Source organism: Hyaena hyaena, unplaced genomic scaffold, assembly GCF_003009895.1.
Source record: "Hyaena hyaena isolate Hyena2069 unplaced genomic scaffold, ASM300989v1 scaffold_108, whole genome shotgun sequence".
NCBI classification, from domain to species: domain Eukaryota; kingdom Metazoa; phylum Chordata; class Mammalia; order Carnivora; family Hyaenidae; genus Hyaena; species Hyaena hyaena.
In genome coordinates, this window is record NW_024080741.1 from 2346618 (window position 1) to 2370011 (window position 23394).

Sequence of the window (23394 nt, forward strand, 5' to 3'; positions counted from 1 at the left end):
CGGCTCCGGGCGGCCGGGCGCCCACAGTACGCGCGAGGGGTGCGGCGGGGGCCGCGGGCGGCGGAGAGGGCGGTTCCCCGCGGGGACCCGTCACTGGCCGCCCCCAGAGCTCCGCCAGCCGGCGGAGCGCCCCGAGAGGCGGAGCAGCCGCGCGGCGGTAGCGGCGGCGCCAGGACCCGGCGGAGCGGGCGCGGCGGAAGCGCGGCGGCCGGAGCGGCGGGCGGCAGGCGGCGCGCAGGTGAGGAACAGGCGGGCGGCGGGCGGCGGGCGAGCCGGGGGAGGGCGCGGGCCCGGGGGCCGCGCGGGGACGTGGGGGGCGGGACGCAGAGCAGAGGCGGGGAGGGAGGAGCCCGGGGAGGCGGGAGCCGCTGCACCCCTTCCTCCGCCCGAGGCCCGGCGCCGAGCCCGGGCGCCGCGGCCGCCGCCCGCACAGGCCTGCGCCCGGCCTCACTTCCCACCCCGCCGCGCAGCGATCCGCCGCCCGGAAGCGGTGTCGGGCCTCGGGCCCCAGAAAGACGGGTCCCTCCCCGCTCGCCTGCACCCGGGACGCCGCTCTTCCCCGGCGTGAGGCCCAGGCCGAGGCGGGGGCGCGGGGAGGGCCCTGCCGGCTCGCCGGAGTCGCGGCCGCGGGCGCCAGGCCTCCCTTCCTGTCGCGGCCCGCCGGGCCCGTGACCCTCACGTGCCTTTCCACCCTCTGGGCGCCGGGCCCTGCAGGTGGGCTGAACCGAATCCTCGGACCCCTCTTTTGCAGCTCCCGCCCGTCTCCGGCCCCTCCTAGTTGACCTCACACTGCTTACCGCGTGCTTGCTTCCTGACTGCCTACAGCATTGGTTTTTTATTTTTTATTTTTTTTAATGTTTTAAAATTTATTTCTGAGAGAGAGAGAGGGAGAGAGAGACAGCGTGAGCAGGGGAGGATCAGAGAGAGAGGGAGACATAGGATCCGAAGCAGGCTCCAGGCTCTGAGCTAGCTGAGAGCACAGAGCCCGACGTGGGGCTCGAACCCACAAACCGTGAGATCATGACCTGAGCCGAAGTCAGATGCTCAACCGACCGAGCCACCCAGGCGCCCCTACAGCATTGGTTTTAACCCGGGCTGTAGACCCTGGGAGCTGGGTGCCCGGGGACGGTTTGCAGAAAGGACTTTATACACTTCCGAAATTATAAACTGCTCTGAGAGACAGGTATGGTGTATGTTCATTTTCTGGGAGAGTCCATGCTTTTGGTCACATTCCGTAAGGGAGTGTCATGCAATAGAAATACGGTGTGAGGCACACATGCGCTTTTACAAGTAAAAAACAGGTGAGGTTGATTTAGTAACAGATTTTCTTTAACCCACTCTATCTAAAATATGGTTGTTTCAGCCTGTAATCAATATAAAAATTTGGCTGACATATTCTACATTTTTTTTCCTAGTAAGTCTTTGAAATTTGGTGTAACGTTTTATACTTACACTGCACCTCAACTCAGATTGGCTGTGTTTCAGACGCCTCATAGCCACATGCAGCGAGTGGCTACCGTGTCGGTCAAGCACAGGCCTAAGGGGTTCAGTCCGAACTTCTTGCCATGGTGTCCGGGGTTTCTCACAGTCTGACCTCTTCATTTCTTCCTGCTAATGGCCCAAGGATCGCTATACCTGTATCACTCAAGCTGCTTGGCATTCCCTACACGGCTTTGTGCAAGCTGTTCTACCTGGAATGTTCTCTCCTGCACTGCCTCTCCAGGCCTGGTAGGGAGATGCAGCTTCTGCTGAGAGGCTTTTTCCTGGCTCCCCTAACCTCCAGAGGGATTTATCACTCCTTCCTCAGTGCTTCCTCCCTAGCATTGCATTCCTGGCTAAATTAGACCGCTTATCACATGGTGTTTGTTTTGAGGCTGTCTCTGTGACTAGCATAGTGTCCTGTTCATCTTCGTTGTGATCATGGCTGGCATCTAATAGTTGATCAGTAGATGTTTGCAGACAGAACAAGTAAGCCACTAAGTAGCTATACTCAGTCTCTTAATTCTTGAATGGACCTGCCACTTCCTTGTTTGGGAGATTTGTGCCTGTACTACCCCTTCATGTTAATGCATGTGTACACACACACACACACACACACACACAGGGTAACTTAGGAGGAATGTATCTCAAGATGTGCACAGAAAGTATCTTCTACCTTTTACCCTCTCCTGATCTTAGAAATGGGAAAACTGAGGTACAAAATTAAGTTCGAATGGCCAGCAAATTTGCATCGAGTATAAATAGGGGGGCTCCTTGAAAGGGAGTATGGTGGTCTCAGAGTTAGTTTCCTCAGTTAGGCATCTGTTGGTCCCACTTTGGTCATTTGATAGGAGGGGAGAGAAGTGGGGAGGTGAGGAGTGACTCCTGGGCCCTGATGATGATTCAGGCCTGGGAAGCTGAGGATTGTCACTGCTGGAGAAAAAGTTGAAGAGCAGACCCGTCATTTCAGATCATGAAAAGGCCTGGCCTAGGCAGGGTAGGAGAGACCCCGTAGGGTAGAAGGAAGGGCTGGGGAAGCCAGCAGAGGGAGCAAAGGAGTAAACTCCTTGGAGAAGATGGTGTGATACATTGGGAATAACCACTTCTTATAGAGTAGTGCCATTTTCAGTCTGCAGAACGGGAAATGGGAAGAATCAGAGATTCAGAGAAGGCAAGCAACTTACCCAAAGCCACACAGTTCTTAAGCCTAAATGAAGCCTCCTAAGTCCTCCCTGTCACACCCACACCTCTGTTGCAATCAGGGGCCCCAACACGGTGCCTGAGAGAACAGGTGTGTAGCACAGTGCCAGGTCTGATTAATATCTGCCTCACCATCTTTTTCTGAGGGGCTGTGATTAGGCCTATTTATAGGGGCCCGGTGCCTTAATATTCTGCCTGGTACGTCCCTTGCCAATCAAATCAGTGCCGTCTGCAGTGTGATTGCTGCTTTAGTGGCACCAGGGAGCGGAGTTAATTAAACCCAGTATAAATAGACTCTGCCCTCATCTTGCAATTCGAAGGAGTGTTTTTCCTTCTTGTCCCCCTCCCCCACATGTCCCTCCTTCCTCCCGGCCCCCCCTTAGCTCTAGCCTCGGGGGGCAGAGCCCAGACACTGGTGTGGGCAGAGTCACCAGCCACCACCTATCCTGTCTCAGGAACAGGTCTTGAGTTCTTCAGGGTCAAAGTGGAAAGAACTCGGGAGTCCACATCTGTGCTTTTCCATACTTGGGTATCATTTGGCAGTTGACGCAGGCGTATTTCCCCCCAAGTCCCTCCCCCTGCTCCCAGCCTCTTTTGAACTCTACAGCCAGGGTTTCTTTCCTGTTCATTTCTTTCTTGTTCAATTTGAAATAAGATAATGTATGGAAAGGGTGCATTGCCCCTCCCAATTTCCTTCCCTCATTCACTCAATGAGCATCAACAGAGCAGCAGCTCCTGGGAGCCCCTGGCCTCCACCGCAGTGCTCTGTCCTTCGCCTCCCGGCCCGCACTGGCTAAAGTGAGGCAGACAGTCGGGATGGGGGCCTGGGCTCTCTTCACCCCGCACTGTGCCGTGTGCTGGGTGAGTGCGGGCGGTCCTCACGCTCTGGCTCCCCCCCCACAGGCACCATGACTCCCATGAGGACCCAGCACTCGTTGGCGGGGCAGACCTACGCAGTGCCCCTCATCCAGCCGGACCTGAGGCGAGAGGAGGCCATCCAGCAAGCGGCCGATGCCCTGCAGTACCTGCAGAAGGTCTCTGGAGACATCTTTAGCAGGTGGGTGCCGCCACCGACCCGAACCTGACCGGGGGCTGGGCGGTGGCAGTGCACCCTCCAGGAGCAGCCCTTCTGGTGATTCTTGGTCGTGGAGGGACCCAGCTGGCTTCCCTGTGCCCAGGGGGCCCAAGGTAGAAGCCCAACTTAGAAACTTTTTCTCGTTAGTGCTCGTAGGAACTCACTGTGACTGTCCCACCAAGCTCCTCCAGGGGGCCGGGGGGGGGGGGGGGGCGCTGTGCTCTGGCTCAGTCCTGCAGTCAGCAAATAACGAGTCAGCATTTCTTTGTGTGCAAGGCACCGTGCTATGTGTGCTCTTTAGTTATAACAGCGGCTCAGGCAGCATCCCAGTCCCACCCAGAGAACGTGCAGGTTTCCCTCACTGTCTGGAAGGTCGCGTTCTGCCGCTTTGCTTTTACGAAGGACCTACATTCGTTCCTGTGTTCGCTGACTGCTGACCGCAAGAAATCCGAAGCAGATGCTCGCTTTTATGAAATGGCAGTTGCTTCTTCACTGCGCGCCACTGCAGCTTCTGAAAGGTTTCAGGGGTTGCCCTACCTGTGGATGGTGGGGGGCTGGGACCCTGGCAGAAGAGACGGACTCTAACCAATTGTGTAATGGGTTATTTAATTACCGTTGTGATTAAGGCCTATTTATAGTAGTTATGTAATAACTGATCCTCGGATAGCATTAGCCATGGGCCACTATTGATCGGAGTGCATTAACTCAACCCTCAGAACAGCTTTATGAAGAGGTATGGTTTTCTCCCTTTTACAGATGAGGAGACTGAGGCACAGCTAAGAGACTTGCCCAAGTGGCAGAGCCAGGGGTCACACCCAGCCATTATGGCTACAGATTCTGGAATTGTTACTGTGTCCCTGTGATGGGGAGAAAGGGTGCGACAGGAGTTGGTAACAGGAGGGCCTGATTTGGTCCAGGGGTATCAGGGAAGGCATCTGTGAGGAAAAACATTTATGGGAAAATCTGAAGGGTGAGTAGGAGTTATTGTGAGTGGGGAGATTGAGAAGAAAATTCCAGAAAGAAAGAAGGGCATGAGATGGGAAGGACCTGAATGGAAGGCAGTGTGGTTGGAGCAAAGGAGAGTGAGAGGCTGAGGGGAGCCTAGGAGCCCCGGAGACATAGGTGGGGCCTTAGAGGTAAAGTAGAGTTTTGAGTAGGAGTATTGTCAGTGCTTATCTAGCACAGCCTTTGGGCTATAATGATTTTCACTAGGTGCTTCTGGAAGGGCGTTTGCTGTTGCTTTGCAAAGGTCCTGGGTTCTGTCCTTTATGCAAGTCTTTGCTTTTCTGGCTATAAGAAGCCTGAAATGGGGCTTCTATCTCCTTCCAGGTGCCCACATCACCTTCACATGGGGGCCTTTCATCCTGCCCAGTGTGAGGTCCTTCCTGGGATCCAAGTCACCCTCCCCTCCTCCCCTGCTTTTGCCCCAGACCAGGAAACCCCCGCTCCTTCACCTTGCAACCTCCCCCTTCACCACCTGGAAGCTGGCCTCCCCCCGGAAGCCTTCCCGAGTAGGGGCAGAAAATGAGAGTAGTTAAACTTGATATAAACACCAGACCCTCTTACTCTTCGGTCACTGACCTGGACACCCCCCCCCCGCCCCCGCAACTCCCCTACCTGCCCCAATTCTGTCCAGAATGTAAATGTAACCAAAGGGCGGTGCCCTACAGTGATGAAAGGGGTTGGCTCCACTCTGGCTTCCCCATTTGCTTGCTGTATAACCTTGAGCAAATTACTTAATCTCTAAGCCTCAGTGTTCCCATCTATAAAATGGCATCAATAATTCTGCCTTTCTCATAGGATTGTGGTAAAGCTTAAATAAATGAAAACTTGCAAGGGAATTAAAGTACCTGGAGTATAGTAAGCACTCAGTAAACGCCTCCTCTTTAATCAGTTGCTGTCAGCTCTGCTCCTCTGCTGCCTACCGTAGCCCTCCATTAACTTGCTGTCAGTAGTTACAAAAAGTGCTATGTGCCCTTTTTGTGCCTCTATTTGTGGTAACTATGCCCAAGGAACATAGTTATGCAAGAGGACACAGGCCTTTAAGAGCCATCAGTCCCAGATTATAGCCACCCCATGCCCGTGACTGAAATGGATGCCAGAAACATTCCACCAGAAACATTTGTGTTTTCTCACCAGGACTATGATTCTGTGCTTGCCTTTCTCTAAGGAGAGCACTGGATTTTTAGTATACTGCCCTTTCCCTTCCTGGTATTTGACACCGGTAGACAGTTTCGTTGTCTGTGCCCATGGATGGAATGAAGTGAGGGCAGGAAGTCTCTCCTGGGAGAAAGTGGTGAGGTCAGGGTCCTCCCAAGTGGCTAGGCCTGGTCCAGGGAGGGTATGGTGCCTCTCAGGAGCCCAGGGCCTAAGTCCGGGCTCCCCTCACAGCCAGGTTCCCAGTCACTCCATTGACCTCCCACCATGTGCCAAATGTGCTGGACCCTGAGGGGTTCTGATGGTATGTACAATGTGGGTCCTCTCCCCAAGGATCTTATAGTCTAGAATGGGAAAGCAGTAAGTCTCTAGATGGATTCTTCTTTTTTTTTTCTTTCCAAGATTTTACTTAAATTCAAGTTAGTTAACATAGAGTGTAGTGTTGGTTTTAGGAGTAGAATTTAGTGACTCATCACTTACAGATAACACCTGGTACTCATTACAGGTGCCCTCCTTAATGCCCATCATTCATCTAACCCATCCCCCATCCCCCTCCCCTCCAGCAGCCCTCTGTTTCTTCTCTATAGTTTAAAGAGTCTCTTCTGGTTTGCCTCCTTCTCTGTTTTTATCTTATTTTACCTTTCCTTCCCTTCCTTTTGTTCATCTGTTTTGTTAAATTCTACATATGAGTGAAATCATATGGTATCTGTCTTTCCCTGACTTATTTTGCTCAGCATAATACACTGTAGCTCCATCCACGTTGTTGCAAATGGCAAGATTTCATTCTTTTTGAAGGCTGAGTAATAGTCCATTTATATATACACACATATATATACATACACCTATATACACACATGTATATATATGTGTGTGTGTACGCACATACCACATCTTCTTTATCCATTCGTCAGTTGGTGGACAGTTGGTGGCTCTTTCCATAATTTGGCTGTTGTCAGTGATGCTGCTATAAACATCGGGGTGCATGTGCCTCTTCGAACCTGTATTTTTGTATCCTTTGGATAAACACCTAGTAGTGCAATTGCTGGGTCGTAGGGTAGTTCTATCTTTAAACTTCTGAGGAACCTCCACACTGTTTTCCAGAGTGGCTGCACCAGTTTGCTTTCCCACCAGCAGCGTAAGAGGGCGCCCCTTTCTCCGTGTCCTCACCAGCATCCGTTGTTTCCTGTGTTGTTAATTTTGGCCAGGTGTGAGGTGGTATCTCATTGTGGTTTTGATTTGTATTTCCCCGATGATGAACAATGGTAGATGGATTCTTGATTGTGTAACATGAACTGTGCAGGCTTCTAGGGATCTAGAGAAGGGGAAAATAAGTAAGAATTGGTGGCACATTGGGGTGCCTGGGTGGCTCAGGCAGTTAAGTGTCCAATTCTTGATTTGGGCTTAGGTCATGATCTCAAAGTTCATGGGCTCGAGCCCCACATCGGGTTCTGTGCTGACAACACAGAGCCTACTTGGGATCCTCTCGCTCTGCCCCTCACCTGTTCTTGCTGTCTCGCTCAAAATAAATGAAAACTTAAATGTGCCACCAATTCTTTATTATTTTTCTTCTAATCAATCAGAACTCCCTAAACCAGTTGAAGCAAGCAGTAATCAATCAGTAGAGCAGGATTTGGAGTTGCAGGGCTTAAGCCATATCGTCAGTACCCGATGTTTCATTCCATCCCAGCTTGCTGCTTTGGGGTTGGTCCCGTTCCCCAACAGGCTGCACTCTCCAGCGGGGCCAGAAGCTCATATGCTCAGATTGGGTGCTGCAGGAAAGAGGGCTTTCCTCTGTGCCAGCATCTCCTCGGAAGGCCCATGGCCTGGCTGGGTTCTCCTGTCTATCCCAGAGCCCATTGTGGGCAGCGGGCATGACACGCCGATTGGCATAGACCCTATTACGGGCATTACTCCTACGCCCTGGGTTTAGTCCCAGCTAAAGTGCAGGGACTGAGCTTGTGGGAGCAGTGGATTCCTTATAGGAACTGAGGACCCTTACTTGAGTAAGGAAGAAGTAGATGCCAGAGAGGAAAACCACAGGCCTCCTACATGGTCAGGGAAGGCCTCCTGAAGGGGGCCATGGAGGGGACAGGTTGTGTTTGGGCAGGGTGGGAATGTGGGTGTGCGGGTCCTCTGGTGGGGTCCAGAAACGGGTGCCAGCAGCTCAGAGGCCTGAATAGGGAGCATGGTGTATTCCAGGCTCCCCTGGAGAGGCTAGTCTGAGCGGGGGTGTTTTGTACTGGGAGTACAGACATCACGTTCAGCTCCTGCACTGCAGAACAGGGTGTGAAAAATCAACTTTCCCTGTGTCTATGGGCCTCGCTTCCCCCTCAGATCCTGCACCCTTGGGAGCTGGGCTGTCGCTTATTCCTGTGCTCCTTCCCGCATTGCTGTGGGAATGCACCGTGACCGGGGGACGGGGAGTAAACGGTTGGGATAAGAATGTTAAGGCCCAGGGGGGCTTCTCCTAACAGGACAGGAATTTGCGCTTGATTCAGGCCATGGTGGGCTCTGGAGCCGGGAAGGGTGCTGCAGAAGAGTTTCGGGAAGGCTCAGCAGGCAGCCCTTGCAGAGTGGACAGGAAGGGGAGAGGTGTTGCTGCAGTCAGGGCAGGGAAGGGGTGAGGCTGCGGTCCAGGGAAGCTGCCGGCAGGGAGGGCTGGATGAGAGACATTTCAAAGGGAATGATGACAGATTGGGAAGAGGGTGAAGGAAGGGGAGGGGCCAGGGGTATTTGGAGGGGGGCATACTCAGACCCAGCCTTAGTTGCCTGCTCCTCCCACCCCCATCCTGCAGCAGTCAGCAAGCATGTGGGCTTTTCATTTCTCATGGGCTTTTGCAGTGAGGATATGACCCCAGCCTGGAATCTTCCCCCTTACACTTATTCCACCTGCTTGGAAACCTCTGGCGAAGAAGAGTCAGGTGGGTGTCTGTCTCTCCTCCCCGCTGCTCCACTGTGTCAGGCCCAGGCCCCTCAGCCCCGGGGTGCCCGCTTCTGCAGGTAGGTGAGCTCATGGAAAATTAGCATTCCGAGCTGGCCACCTTCCTCCTCCTGCTCTGCCGCAGCGGGAGCCTCGGGACTGGAGAGAATGACAAGTACCTCTCAGGCTCTCCTGGACCCACTTCCCTTCCTGCCTGGCAGCACGCCCACCCCTCACCTGCCCTCATCTTCACCTGGGACCAGCCAGGCCCCAAATCAGCTGCCCAGAGACGTCAGCGGCTTCACATGACGCAGATGACAAGGCAGGGGGGGCTGGGGTGGCATAGGGAAGAGCTGGACAGGGTGGAGGTTGGGGTCAGATGCTGTCACTTGGCGTCCCCATCAGCCCCAGCACTGTGGCCGCCTCACCCAGGAAACCGCAGCCTGGGGAAGGGTTGCTTTTCCCTGCAGAGCTTTCCCCTGCTTTTCCTTTGTCTTTCCAACCCCTCCTTTCCTTCTTTTCCTCTCTTCTCTCCCCTTCATGCTTTCCCATCCTTCCCCCTCTGCCTCACTTCCTCCAGCCTCCCCTCCCCTCCCCTCCCCCTCCTTTCTTGGTCCTGATTGGCACGTGGTGACTCTTGAGGTTGGGAAGCAGTCAGTCAGCCACTTGCATAATTAGCAGATCATTCCTAATCATCCCAGTGAGCGGAGGGGGAGGAGGAAATAATGGCAAGAGCAGGTTCAAGGTCTGCAATGCCAAGGGGTGGGACAAGCAAGGGGAGAAGCAGAGACTCTGGGACAGGAAGGGTGCTCCCTCCTCCCTCCTCCCCAGCAGTCTCTGCGGAAGGCAGGGTGGGAGTGCTGATGGCCAGGGGCCAGGGCAGGAAATCATCCCTGAGGGACTGAGGGCGGGCATTGGAGGTAGGGGACCCAGGCCCAAGCACTGTCCCTTTCCTCTCCCATGCCAGGAGAGTGGTCCCTAGGGCACTTCCTTGAGACCCTCCCATGCCAGCCAGAGGAGCCTATGCTGTTGCCCAGCTCTCTGCTCCATTGTGTGGTCTCTCCTGGCCGGGAACTTCCTGCTCCACGTCAGCACCGCCTCCTCTTGCTTTCATCTGTGTGCCTGGAGCCCCTCATCCCTCCTAATCTCAGGGGTAGTAATAGCAAATGTTAACCAAGTGCTTCAGATATATCCACTAGTACGGAACACTAGACACACAGTTGCTCATTTTAACCTTTATAGTAATTCCATGATACAGAAGTCACTGTCCCTGTGTCAGCTGAAGAAGCCTGAGGCCTAGGCCTGTGGAGTGACATGCTCAATAGATGTTAAACCCAGGTTTGTGGGGCATTGTAGTCACCTCTCCCCCTGGGAGACAGGAATCTCCCCGAGGGCAGTTGTGTGTTTTACCTAATTCTTCTGTGTCCCAGGCTCTGAGCAGACTGACTAAGCCACTGCCAACAGTGGCAGCCCTGGTGCCTGGGCACATGTGTTTTGAAGACATGGCTTCCATGATAAGGTTGGAAACTGACCTGCCTTGAAGCAGATCATCATGCCAGGGGTCATAAATTAGGAATGACCAATCACCTACTCGCCACTACTCCCCCTCCCTCATAGGGGACACTGCCACTGGGTTGTGACACTCTGTCCCAGCCGCACGTGGCCCGCCGGTCCTTCCTAATGTAGCCCAGCAGTGAGAACCCTTTCACCAATGGTCTACACCTATCTCGGCACCATGGCTATGACTGTGACAGATCAGACTGGGGGCTTTGTCAACAAGGAGGCCATTACTTAGTAAAAGGCGAAAGATTTATATGATCTGAAGAGAAACCAGAGTATAGTAGGCCATTACTTAGATATGTAGGCTCTCGGATATCTGTAAGCTCCTGGTCTCCTTTCCCCTGCCCTACACAGCAGTCTCCCTTGGAGCATTCCTGACAGGTGGTCATCCTGCTGGACTCTGACTGAAAAGCTGTGTAACTTTTCTAGAAAGTTCTTGTCTAGAACCGAGATCTGCTTCCTTGTAACTCTACCCACTTGTCTTTATGCAGCCTTCTGGGGTGACAGAATAAGTCTAATCGCTTTTCAGCCCAACAGCACTTGTGAACGTTTTGATGTTTGAAGGGAATTACCATATTCTCTAAGTCATCTCACCTGTAGCCAGAACACCCTTCATTCATCTTTGTATGACATGAGTTAATCACTCCTCACCATTCTCCTTTGGACGTTCTTTGACTTGTCTCTTTACATTCAGCCAGTATTTGTTACACGTCAGGCACAGTCCCAGGTACTAGAGATACAGCAGTGAATACAGACAGACCCTATAGTCTAGATGGAATTCAGAGTACTCTTAAAATGTGGATCCAGTTTAGGGGTGCCTGAGAGGCTCTACAGCTGAGCATCCAACTCTCGATTTCAGTTTAGGTCATGATCCCAGGGTCAAGAGATTGAGCCCCATGTTGATAAGATTCTCTCTCTGCCCCTCTCCCCCACTTGCGCTCTCTCTTCTCTCTCTCTGTCTCAAATAAATAAAAAAAATGTGGATCCAGTTTAAAGGGGACACAACTGCAGAGAGGCTGGTGCCTGGCATAGGTTAGCTCATTAATCTGGGGTCTGTTTTCTCTATAGCACCTCCAAGAGCGTGGATGTCCCCTATTTACTGAAAGAAGGAAGGAGGGACAAAGAGCTGTGTGCCCCCAAGATCGAATTTCCTGTTTAAGCTGTTTAACACATTTTTAGCTCCTACTGAGCTATAGTTAACCAGAACCTCAGGCCTTGTTGCTAAACCACCATCTTTTCTGTATTTGTGCACTTGGCTTTTTAAACCTAAATGCTGGACTTCATCCCTTGTCAGTTTCATCTTGTTGATTGCAGTCCATCCTTCCAGCCTCTCAAGATCATTTGAGTCTTGATTCCTCCATGCAGACCATACTAACCCTCCTCCGTTCAGTACCCCATTTGCTAATCCAGTGTTCATGAGCTAGATGGGGCCGTGCCAGAGACCTTTGTGCAAGGCTGAAATCAGTCCGTTCTTCAGCAGTGCCCTTCGGGTTTTTCCTAAATGCGCTCTTCTCCAACCCCCAAAGCTCCATCTCATCCACAGGATTTTGTGAGAAGCCGTCAGAATCCTTGCTGACTCAAGATGCCCTGTGTTTGAGGCTTTCCCCTGATACACCAGTCTAATAACACTGTCAGAAAAAGAAATGCTGTGAATTTAGAACAATGCTGGCCTCTGGGATCTGCCTCTTTCTCTTTGAAATGCTTACAGACCCTCGATTTAATAATCCATTCTGGAACTTGGCCAGGGTTTATTGTTAAGCTTTATGTTTGCAACTTAGAGGAACCGGCCCTTCTCTCCTTGATGGAAGAACCGGAACAGAATAGCCTTTGTCCTTCTGCAGTTCTGATGTCCCTCCCACTCTCCGTGTTGACTTCAAGCCGAGTGGTTATGTAACCACTGACGTTGCTTCAGCACCCAGGGGCAGAATGTGGCTGGGTTGGGAACTGGAGGAAGCAGCTTGGGCGTGAATAACCTTTCTCAGTGGATGGAAACCTTTCTTGCTGCCAGAAAAGATGGAGCTCATGCAAGTCGGGTGGTTCTGCATTTTTTCACTGGGAAACTCTGCCCTCTGTTCCTCTCTGCTGCCCAACTCAGACCAGTCTGTCAAGGAAGACTAACCTACTTTGGGTACCTGCTTGTACCCTGGCCCCCCACCTCACTTAGCTCCCTGCACATAAGGAGCCAGCAGTAATCAGGGAGAGATTCAGGAATGGAGACCCCTGGGTTATGAAATTGGCTGATCAGGTTGGCTCTCTGGGGGCCAGACTCCTCTAGAGTTGGTGGAGGTTGATTTAGGAAGATTGGTCCAGAGCCTTGACTGTTCAACTTCTAAAGAAATCCCAGAGTTCCCTGGCTGTATAGTTTCTGACCCCAGAGGCAGCAGGGGCCTCCTGCCACCCACTGTGTCCTCCTCCCCTACCCTCCAAAATAAACTTGGGAGTTCTGCCTGTTCCTCATTCGTGTGCTCAGTTCTGCCAGGTGAGTGCTTATGTGACAACTCTGAATGTGAAACTTGGGGGTCATGGGCAAGGACTGATGTTCTTGGAGGTGAGGGAGCAATCGGGAGGAGGATACCCTGGCATCTGTCAACTCTGCGGTGAGAAGAAACCTGCCATTGCTCAATAACATGGAACAGTGTGAGACTCATGTGGTTGTACATTTAGGGCACATGGGTGCTAGTCACCCAGCGAACGCCTACAGGTGCCGGCACTGGGAACGCAGTAGGGAACAAAGCCAAGCACTTACCCCCTTGGAGCACACGTAGCACACGTGTGTAATGTTAAGTGGCTCTGTGTTAAAAAAAAAAAAAAAAGGGTTGGAAAGTGACAGGTGCATCTTCAGAGTCCGTGGCTGGGAAGGCTTCAGTGAGGAGGGAAGCAAAGAAGTCAACCATGTGGTTATCTGTGGGGACGGCGCTCCATTTGATGCAAAGGCCACGTGATGATACGGTTGGCATGTTCAGGGAATAGCAGGGCACTGGGGTCACTGGAGTCCACTGATCAGGGAAGGGCAAGTAGAAACCCAAGAGCACCCTGACAACAACCATGAGAACCACGGTGAGGACTTTGGAGTTGCCCACACGAGCCGTTGATGATGTGTTGGGGCAGCTCCCTGTGAACGCGTCTGGGACTTGAATTTATACCCAGTCTTGCCTGTCACCCATCCTTGCTGAGCTCTAGTTTCCTTGTCTGGAAATAGGTGATGATGTACATGAGTCATGATGGTTTTGTCTCTGCTTGCCCCTGCTTGAGGCTGTCAACTCCCAGGAGCAGGAGCAGGAGCCTTGTCCCTTAAAGATGACCTGTCCAGGCACCGACTTGAGGCCAGAATGATTGCCAATTCCTATCCAGAGTTCCAAGGAATCCAGTAGAGTTCATGCCTAGACTCTAAAGGTTAGACGAGCCTTGCAGAGGCCATCTTGGCAGTCCCAAGAACTGTCATCACCATCAGAGAACACTGTATTCGAAGGGCCCTTGCCCAAGCCCTTGGCTTTGCGGGCTTGCAGGCAGAAGCCGGTGTGCTTGGGAAGCAGCCCTCAGGCCGTGATTCTTTTTCCCTGGCAGGATCTCCCAGCGAGTAGAGCTCAGCCGGAGGCAGCTACAGGCCATTGGGGAGAGGGTCTCCTTGGCCCAGGCCAAGATCGAGAAGATCAAGGGCAGCAAGAAGGCCATCAAGGTAGCCCATGTGACCCCAAGTCCCTGTAGCTGGCAGGCAGTCACAGAAATCCCATCCCTATCTTCTGATGCCTCGGAGGTTGTCCAGGTTCCTGCCCATCCTGTCCAGCCACCCCTCAAGCTTTCCTTCTGGTCAGAATCCCCCACCCCCACCCCACGCCCAGGCTGGAGCATCTTGGGCCCCCTGAAGAATTGATCTCTAACTCTGTGTCCACAGGTGTTCTCCAGTGCCAAGTACCCTGCGCCAGAGCATCTGCAGGAGTACGGTTCCATCTTTGCAGGTGCCCAGGACCCTGGCCTCCAGAGACGCCCCCGTCACAGGATCCAGAGCAAGCATCGCCCCCTGGATGAGTGGGCCCTGCAGGTCTGACGGGCTCATACGCTGGGAGGGGTGACCAGAGGTGGCCTTGGCTTGGGGGAGGAACTGAGGGTTGTCCCGAGAGGATTTTGACTGGGACGGGGTGGTCACTTTGGCCCCGTACCAAAACCCACCATTCTTATGTTACCACCCCTGACCCCGCCAGGAGAAGCTGAAATACTTCCCTGTGTGTGTGAACACCAAGCCAGAGCCTGAGGATGAGGCCGAGGAGGGGCTCGGGGGCCTTCCCAGCAACATCAGCTCCGTCAGCTCCCTGCTGCTATTCAACACCACCGAGAACCTGTATGACAGAGGGCAAGGCTCTCGAAGGGTGGCTGGGGGCCCGGCCTGGCTTTGTGGGGGATACAGGGAGCATCAGACTCAGGTGCAGAAGTCTGTAGGCTGTAGGGGGTGTGGGGCCAGGAGCTGAGCAGTTTGGTTTACCTTGTAAGTCCTCAGGAATCCACAGTACAAACTGGCCACGAAGAAGTAGGAAAGATGGGTCAGGACCATGGGCCTAGAGCAGATGATGGATTGCCCCCCACCCATCCCACTTCTGCAGGTACAAAAAGTACGTCTTCCTGGACCCCCTAGCTGGTGCTGTAACGAAGACTCACGTGATGCTGGGGGCAGAGACGGAGGAGAAGCTGTTCGATGCCCCTCTGTCCATCAGCAAGAGGGAGCAGCTGGAGCAACAGGTGAGGATGGAGGGTGCGTGTCGTGGGGGAGTGTAGTGGATGAGAGTCAGCTAGTGTTCTTTCAGGGTCTGCTGAGCCCCTCCTCCCACCCTGCCATACACAGGTGTGCATGAGGCCCTGCTCGCTGCCCCAAGGTCAGACTATAGGGCCCCAGTCCCCTGCAGCCCCCCACTCATCCACTCCCACCTAATCATGCAGGTTCCAGAGAACTACTTCTATGTACCTGACCTGGGCCAAGTGCCGGAGATCGATGTGCCGTCCTACCTGCCCGACCTGCCAGGCATCGCCGACGACCTCATGTACAGCGCCGACCTGGGCCCCGGCATCGCCCCCTCTGCCCCTGGCACCATTCCAGAGCTGCCCACCTTCCACACAGAGGTGGCTGAGCCTTTCAAGCCAGGTGAGCTGGGAACGGGAGTTGGGCAGGAGTCCCCTGCTTGGCCACTTGCGTCCCAGGAACATCACACTTTCTCACACTTCGTTGCAGACCCAGAAGACGGCGTGCTGACAGCACCCCCTCCCCCACCCCCTCCCCCACCGCCTCCCCCGGCTCTGGCGGTCAGCATTCCACCACCCCCACCCCAGACCCTGGCCTCCCCAGGCCAAGGCACCAGGGAGGAGGCCAGCAGCGGTGGCATGTCTCCAGGTAGGAGCAGCAGCAGGGTGCAGGGGGTGTCCTGGGTGAGGGGGCGTGTGCTCTTTGAGGATAACTCTGATTTCCAGATCCCTGAAGGGTTTTCTATAGGTTTATGTGCCATAAGGCTCAGGCTTTCAGAATAGTTCTAGTTTCAAGATCTTGTTTCACTGGGTTCATGAGATGGTTTTCAAACTGTAGCCCACCCAAATTCTCATCTCCAGGGAGAAGGAGCCTGGACGTGGAGCTGTGGTCCCCCATTCCTACTTAAACTAGTGGGAAAAAGGGGGCTACTGAAATAAATGGAGAACTTCAGCAATAAAATATCCAAATCCTTAAAAATGAGGATTTTCATTTTAGCATGACCTCTGGTTTATCTCCAGTACCCACAGGTGGCACAAAACCCCTTGGTGGTTCGTGTGTCAAGTTCAGACACTGTCAGCAAAATCGGTAGATTTGCACTGGCCCCTAAACCAAGTGGTGCTGGAAGGGACCAGGGGTGCCTACATATAGGAGTTCCTCAGCGCAGCAGACACAGTCAGCATTCAGGCTGCACAGTCACCTAGGGCTTGGCTTCACCCACTGGCTTCCTCTGTCAAGAGGAAGACCCCGTTCTCACAGCTAGGCTTGAGGGGAAGCCTCTGGACCCCCAGAACCACAGGCTGGGCAAGGCTGTCCCACAGAGCGGCCTGCCTGAGCAGCCTTCTTCCTCACACCCTCTCAGCCACTGTCCAGGGAGCTCCCAAGGAAGTGGTGGACCCCTCCAGTGGCCGGGCCACTCTGCTGGAGTCCATCCGCCAGGCTGGGGGCATTGGCAAGGCCAAGCTCCGCAGTGTCAAGGAGCGCAAGCTGGAGAAGAAGAAACAGAAGGAGCAGGAACAAGGTGAGGGGATTCTGGGCTCTCTAGGAAAGGGCCGCCTTCTCTTGTAGCAGGATTCCAATAGGGTGCCCTCTTCCCACCCCAGAGGTCAGAAGGGCGGCACCCAGCCAGCCTGCCTCGTGCTTCCTCCAGGGTGTGTCTGCTGGAAGCTTGGGTGGCTGTTTGCACCCCCTTGCCCCCACCCCCCCACCCCAACCTGGGCTGTGGGTTCCCTCCTGGTTTTATAACCTGCTTAGAACTTTCTTCAAGCTAACAAGAGACAGAGCCTCCTCATCCAGATCAAACCATGACAACAGAATCTTAAGATTCTGCTGTCCAAGGACGTGGTTGGGGACGTGAGATCCTTTAGAAATTGAGGACCTGGAGGGCCAGCCCAGACCTGCTTCGCTAAGCTTCTTGAGGCTGCAGCTTGCACCTGTGAATCCTAAATGCCTGCGTGAATAGAACACCCGGGCACAGAGCAGCAATGCCCTGAAGTCCTGAGTTTGAGTCCCATCCGGGTTTCTAAGTTTTGCTCTATGCCCTCACGCAAATTGCCCCTTTCTGGGCCAATTTCTTCATTCGTACAATGGGGCCACTCATACCTCCCCCTTTTGTCTCACAGTGGGGCTGTGTTACTCCGTTTCTTAGTAGTGCCCTAGTGCTGGATTCAGTCTGAGACCTGGTGACATGGTGGCTATGGGAGGGGCTGGCATGTGTTGATAGTGAGCAAAAAATAAATAGGCCCAAACCCTGAGGATGTCACCCCAGGGGCAGATTCTGCCCTTGGTTCCTTCATCTTTCTTCACCAGTGGCTTTCCTGTTACAGTGAGAGCCACAAGCCAAGGCGGGGACCTGATGTCAGATCTCTTTAACAAGCTGGTCATGAGGCGTAAAGGTAGGAAGCAGAACCTGCTGCCTTCCCAGGGCTGGGAGGCTCAGGGTATTTTGTATCATGAACGTCCTGCCTTTTTCTTCCTGTTTTTAAGTGTCTGGGGGCTGGGTGAACTGGTATCCCAAACCAACCCCCTCACCCTCCACCTCTGCCCTCCCAGGTATCTCTGGGAAAGGACCTGCGGCGGGGACCAGCGAGGGGCCAGGAGGAGCCTTCGCCCGAATGTCAGACTCCATACCACCTCTGCCTCCCCCACAGCAGCCACCTGGAGAGGAAGATGAGGACGACTGGGAATCCTAGGGGTTCGCCACTCCTTCCCCTAAAACCCAAATGGAGTTACTGTCCTCCCATGGACATGGCTGGGAAGGGCTGCCTGGCCCATGGGTCTCTCTGCCCCTGCTGCCCTTGGAGGAACAGGGATGGTGGAGGACTGTTCCCTCCACCCCCACGTCTGTGCCCGGAACCTTCTTCAAGGAGGTTGAGGTGACCAGCTTCTGAGGCCAAATGGCTGCAGGGGTGGGGGGGAGCCACTGCTCTCTGCCTGTGCTCTCCTCCAGCTAGACTGAAATAAATACATGGATCAATAAAGACAACCCGCAAGAACCAAGCATAAACCCAACAGAGCGCTTCTAATCAGGGGACTATAGCTGTGCAGAGTGCAAGTGTCTCCCCCAGGCCGGTGCCTGTCCTGTTCCCACCAGGTCAAGCAATGGGGGCAGGGCACCTGGCACACCGAGGCCCCTTCCTCTGGGTCAGGGGGAGAAGAGAGGTGCAGTCATCAGGGACGGATGGTGCAGATGGAGGCGGGGTATTTCCACACAGGGAAAAACGTCTCCGTGATAGACACGGGGTCTCTAAAAATAGTCCTGCTGAGAACCTAATGGCCCTTGGCATAATTGCTAAAGTCAGGAGAGGAGATGTCTTGGAGATTGCTCAAGTGGCTGAGGGGGAAGAAGGTGCCACTGACTTGGAGAAAGACCTGGAACCAAGCCAGAGGAGCAAGAGATGCTGTGGAAGAGGTTAGGGACCAGAACCATGGTTTAAAAACAAACCTCCACCCCCCACCAAAAAAAAAAAAAAAAAAGGCCGACAGGTTGGGGAGCCAGCTGGGGCTCTTTTTACAGTTTTTTAATTTTTTTTTCAATGTTTGTTTATTTTTGCGAGAGAGACAGAATGCAAGGAAGGGAAGGGCAGAGAGAGAGGGAGACACAGAATCCGTAACAGGTTCCAGGCTCTGAGCCGTCAGCACAGAGCCCGATGCAGGGCTTGAACTCAAGGATCGCAAGATCATGACCTAAGCCAAAGTCAGATGCTTAACCAAGACTGAGCCATCCAGGTCCCCCTTCCCCATTCTTAACAACATAGAGAAAGAAGGTAGGGTTGAGGGGTGCAGAAGGAGCCCTGTGGGCACCAGGAGGCTAGAAATATGCAGGGTTCTTTGTTTTGAAGAGAGGGTGAAGGTCTAGAACAGCTAACTAGCCAGAAGGGAGAAAGGAAGTAGGGCCTGCCTCTGAGAAGGTGGCCACTGAGAGACTGCAAGGCCAGAGATACTGCAGTGGCACAGGGCAGGGAGCTCAACTCTGGGCCACGCTGAATGGGCACCGCCCCATTCCAGGGAGGGGAACAGCTGCTCCGGGGTGGGCCCAAGGATGGCCAGGACCCACTGTTTCTTCAGGATCGACTCGATTTTTCTCCTACTGGCTTTTCTACCAATGCCTAGTCCTGGCAACCCACTGATTCCAGAAAGGGGCTGGTCTGGTCTCCACCTGGGTATCACCTTCTTAGGCTGGCTCTCCACAGAGCAGGCCCAAGACCAACACTTCAAGTGGGCAGGGTGAAGGAAGAACTGGGCCCCCAGGCGACGGCGGGCCATCCATCAGGAGGTGACAGACCTCTCACGGTGAAACTGGGGAGAGAGGTGTAGGCAGTGAGACACTAGACCTCAGGGTTGCGGAGGCTCTCAGGGGGCAGGGTAAGGCAGGACTGACCTTCCTCATAGCAGCAAAGGCAGGGCCGAAGGTGGCTTTGACCTCTACACGGTCTCGGATCCAGGCCGGCAGCTTTCCCAGGATAGGTGGGCGGGCATACCGCTGATCCAGGAGCACTATGCTGGCAAAATCCTTCTGGTGCCTGATGGCTCTGCCTAGATGGGAAAAGAGGGTGGTGCTCTTAGTTAAACCAGCTTCTGCCATGCTGGCTTTCTACTGTGTCCCCCCCAACCCTAAAGAGAAGTAAAATCCCTCCTTCCTGTCACCTCATTCCCCCACCATCCATCACCACTATCCACATGGACAGGCCCAGGCCTACCTATAGATTGGTTGACAGCCTTCATACACAGATTCTCTACCAAAGCCTTCCCTGGTGGGGGCTGACCTGGGATTCTGGGCTGGGAAGGGCAGAGGAGATGACCGATCAGTATTTTCTTGCCTCCTGCTTAGCGTTCGGAGAAAATTATACTGCCAGGAGCGAGAACAGTAGGCTTCATGAGCACAATGCCAGCAGCTCATATAACAGATGAGATCACACAGAAGCTCTCAAGGGTTAGGAGGTACATCCCATCCCTTGGAGCAAGCAGCAAACACTGGCACACATCAGCAGGCAGTGGGGAAGTCACAGCTGTATAGCCCTGCTATCACAGCCCTAGAGGCGATGGAACATTCTCCCCAGCCATCTCCCCCCATCCTCTGCCACCCTGGAGGTACTCACAAGAGTCTGATCCAGGTAGGCCATCTTCTCTTGTAGCTCTGGAGACTTAATGTTGGGGTAGGGCATGCCTACCATAACCATACACCTAGCGTGGAAGGCACACGAGCCCATGGCATGTGGGCAGTCAGGCCCTCATCACCTCTTCAAGGGCCAGGAAGGACCCAGTCCTCACCCACACGTCCTCAGCTGCTATATCCAGCACCCCTTCAGCTCCCCCCACCCTCAAGCTGTGCTCACTGGCTCTGCCTCTCCCTCCCCACCTGGTACCTCCACCTGCAGTACATTTTCTCAGCTAAGAGACCCAGCGCAGGCCCTGTGGATTGAGTCCTGATACAACGATCAGCCTAACTTCCACCTGGAAGCAAAGGGCTGAAGCACTTCCCCCCACACAGCTGAGTGGCCTGAGCAGTTAGCTGGGGTGCAGACTCAGATGGCTTTGGCTTGCAGGTAGGGTCCCTGCTGTTTGGAGTGAGCGGTGGTCAGAGTCAGAACCCAGGAGCCGAGAGGCCCATAACTTACCGGCCAAGGTTGTCAGAGAAGTTAATGCCTTCACTCATCTTTCCTCCAACCACGGAGAGGAGCAGAGCACCTGTCACCGTGCCTCCCGCTTGGCCACAGCACTGTGGGAGACAGCAGCCAAAGTTGTGGAGAAGAGCCTGGAGCCACGCAAACTATCTGCAACTGCCAGCTCCAGGTGCTCTCCGGACCCCAGGCCTCAGTTACACCACTCACCTTAATGCACCTGGAATATTCCAGCAGCACCTGCTCTACCTGGTTCGCTCTCTTGGGTTCCTGAAATATCTGAAGGAAAACAGACAATGTCTACCAGACAAAGGTTTCAGAAGGTGTGGGTCCCAGGTCTGCTCTCGACCCTATGTTTTCCCAACTGGCAACCGAAAAGCCCCACCAAGTCAGGTGCTAGAGGGAAATCCTGTGGGAGGTGATGAGGTGGGAGTAAGGAACTAGCAGGAGCCCAGACGCGAGCCTAACCATCTGGTCTGACATACATGAGAAATCCTGGCAGACACCCTGGGTGCCACTGACCTCACAAGTGGGAGTCCCAGCTAACGGGTCACTCACCTTTTTCCTAAGAGCCAGGCGGGCCAGCAGACCGCTCTTATCCCAGTGGGCATGGACTTGGCGCTGGTACTCATAGGAGGGGAAGAAACAGACCACCCCTCCAGGGACCACATTGCACAGGTTACAGAGAATGCGACCCGTCTCATCCATCTAAGGAAAGAAGAGAGATCCCTCCCTGAAGCCGTGCCCAAATAACGCTTCCTAACCTTGGGACTCCAAACCAAGCACAGAGATCCCAGGGTGACTGCAGCCAGGGAAGAGAAGTGAGGCCCAGAGGCCCCCCGAGCAGGAAGCAACAGACAGGCAAGTGCCACCCTCCCACCACACACACACCCAACTGATGCTCCTGGGGAGTGGCAGCGCGCACCACACACATCGCAAGGCCAGCATGCCAGAGCTAGTCCCGCTGCTGGTGTCCCGAGTCCTCCCTGCTCCAACTCCCAGAGCCCACTGCACCACTGAAAACCCCAGGCAGCCTCTAGCGACAGGCTCCCAACACCCGCATCCCTGCCCAATGGCAAGAGAGCCAGAGGAAAGGAACAGCTTCCTCATCAGTTTCATCCTGAAGGAACGCCTGGAGGTTTAAGAACACTTATTTAACAGTCCAGGGAGGGAGGGGAGGGGGACGCACAGACTTCTCCCGATAAGCATCAAGATGGACACCAGCCCCCCTGTACCAGCTCTGTGGTGGAAGATGCGGCCCCTGGACGCGAAGCACTGGCCAGAACACCCGCCACCCCAGAGCACTCTCCTGCCCCGGCAGAGGCTGTGGTAAGGCAGTCGGGCTGGTACAAACCATCTGAGGCAGCTCTCGCTTCTGGTATGTGAACTCCAGCTCCTGGCCTGAGGGCCCACTGCAGATGACGAGGGGCAGGATGTTGTCTGGAGGGATCACGTGACCTGCAGAGACCGAGGAGGGGCTGTTCCACATGGCAGGGTCCAGAAGGAGCGTTCTACAACCCTGTCTTCCATGCTAGAAGGGCAGTTCTGACACTCGGCCACCCCCCCTGCTTCTACAGCACTGGTGGGCAGCGGGACACGGCGTGGAAGCGCGGGGCTAAGTCAGTCCGCTGGCCAAGAGAGCTGGCAAAGGGAGCAGTTCCCACCTCGTGGCTTCAACTGTGCCAACAGCGGCCAGTGTGTGGTGCGTGGCCCGTCCCACCCTGGCCGTGGGTCCTTACCACAGGAAAACTCCACCACTCGCTCGGCTTCGGCCCCAGCACGTGCCAGCAGCTGCTCCCGAAAGTCAGACACCTGCGGGTCACAAGGGCAAGGCTCCGTGACCTCCCCACAGGCCTGGGCAGGCAGGGGGACAGAGAGAAGCACTCCAGGGAAGACAGAAGTCTGGGCTAGGAGGCAGCAAGTGCACAGGAACAGAGGAAAGAGGTAAAAGGTAAGGCAGATAACAAATTGGCAAAAAGGAAAAAAAATGACTGGTACCCAGTGTCGACAGTTTCATTTAAGCTGTGGAAAGCACCAACAGGAACCTGGTAAACTGCACACAATGGACCTAACCCCAGCCGATGCAACACCGCCAGCAGGCATTCACAACAAAACACACGGCCAGGCCCCAGCCCATGCCACTGAATAAGAACCTCTAGAGGGAAGATACGCGCATTGGTATTTTTAAAGAGCTCCAGGGTTTTCACCTACTGAACTGGCAAAAATCCCTAAGTTCTGACCCTCTGTAGAGAAACAGGCACATACACACTGCTGGTGGGAGACAGAACAGTACAGCTCCGGCTGGAGGGGAATATGGGGATATTTAATAAATGAGATGTATTTTTACCACTTAACCTGGCAGACCCCCTACCTAGGAGTCCCTGCTGAGGATGAGCTCCACACAGCAACTCATGCACGAGGATACTTCCTGCTCAGCGAGCCCCCGCAGAAGGGGCCGGCTGGAGCGCCACGCCGCACCCTCTCAGTGCACAACTCCGCAGCCAGCAAGAGGCGCACAGACCGCTGGCTGCTGAAAGGCGTGAGCGCTGCCACACACTGGTGCCTAAAAACTGGTTACACTGTCTTTGATGTAAAGGACAAAGGAAAGGAAAAAATAAGTACATATATTTGCTTATTTCTGCAGAAAAACAAAATG

The 23394-nt window shown here is 54.2% G+C and overlaps 2 protein-coding genes across 6 annotated transcripts in view; one reads left to right on the forward strand and one right to left on the reverse strand.

Moving 5' to 3' along the window:
* The first annotated feature begins 206 nt into the window (after positions 1-206).
* Positions 207-18117, forward strand: WASHC1 (WASH complex subunit 1). 3 transcript variants are annotated; one of them, XM_039236371.1, is made up of 11 exons: positions 207-238; positions 3583-3736; positions 13956-14067; positions 14284-14430; positions 14591-14727; positions 14987-15122; positions 15321-15522; positions 15610-15768; positions 16481-16639; positions 17445-17513; positions 17671-18117. In XM_039236371.1, the coding sequence occupies exons 2-11, from the start codon at positions 3588-3590 to the stop codon at positions 17808-17810; spliced, it is 1410 nt and encodes a 469-aa protein (XP_039092302.1). In that variant the 5' UTR covers positions 207-238; positions 3583-3587; the 3' UTR covers positions 17811-18117. The 3 variants fall into 3 exon arrangements, with proteins under 3 accessions (XP_039092302.1, XP_039092303.1, XP_039092304.1); XM_039236372.1 differs by lacking the exon at positions 207-238 and adding an exon at positions 427-714; XM_039236373.1 differs by lacking the exon at positions 207-238 and adding an exon at positions 1071-1183.
* Positions 18118-18781: 664 nt separating this feature from the next.
* Positions 18782-23394, reverse strand: part of DDX11 (DEAD/H-box helicase 11) — a 34891-nt gene continuing 30278 nt past the window's right edge. For 2 of the 3 annotated variants that reach the window (XM_039236381.1, XM_039236380.1), the window contains exons 20-28: positions 22478-22550; positions 22093-22196; positions 21297-21446; positions 20949-21017; positions 20736-20836; positions 20217-20301; positions 19818-19896; positions 19499-19653; positions 18782-19416 (exon numbers count right to left, since the gene is read on the reverse strand). In XM_039236381.1, coding sequence (XP_039092312.1) covers positions 19387-19416; positions 19499-19653; positions 19818-19896; positions 20217-20301; positions 20736-20836; positions 20949-21017; positions 21297-21446; positions 22093-22196; positions 22478-22550 — 846 coding nt within the window. In that variant the 3' untranslated portion in view covers positions 18782-19386. Of the gene's footprint in view, positions 19417-19498; positions 19654-19817; positions 19897-20216; positions 20302-20735; positions 20837-20948; positions 21018-21296; positions 21447-22092; positions 22197-22477; positions 22551-23394 lie in introns of those variants that run through there. The other variant, XM_039236382.1, reaches the window with a different exon arrangement.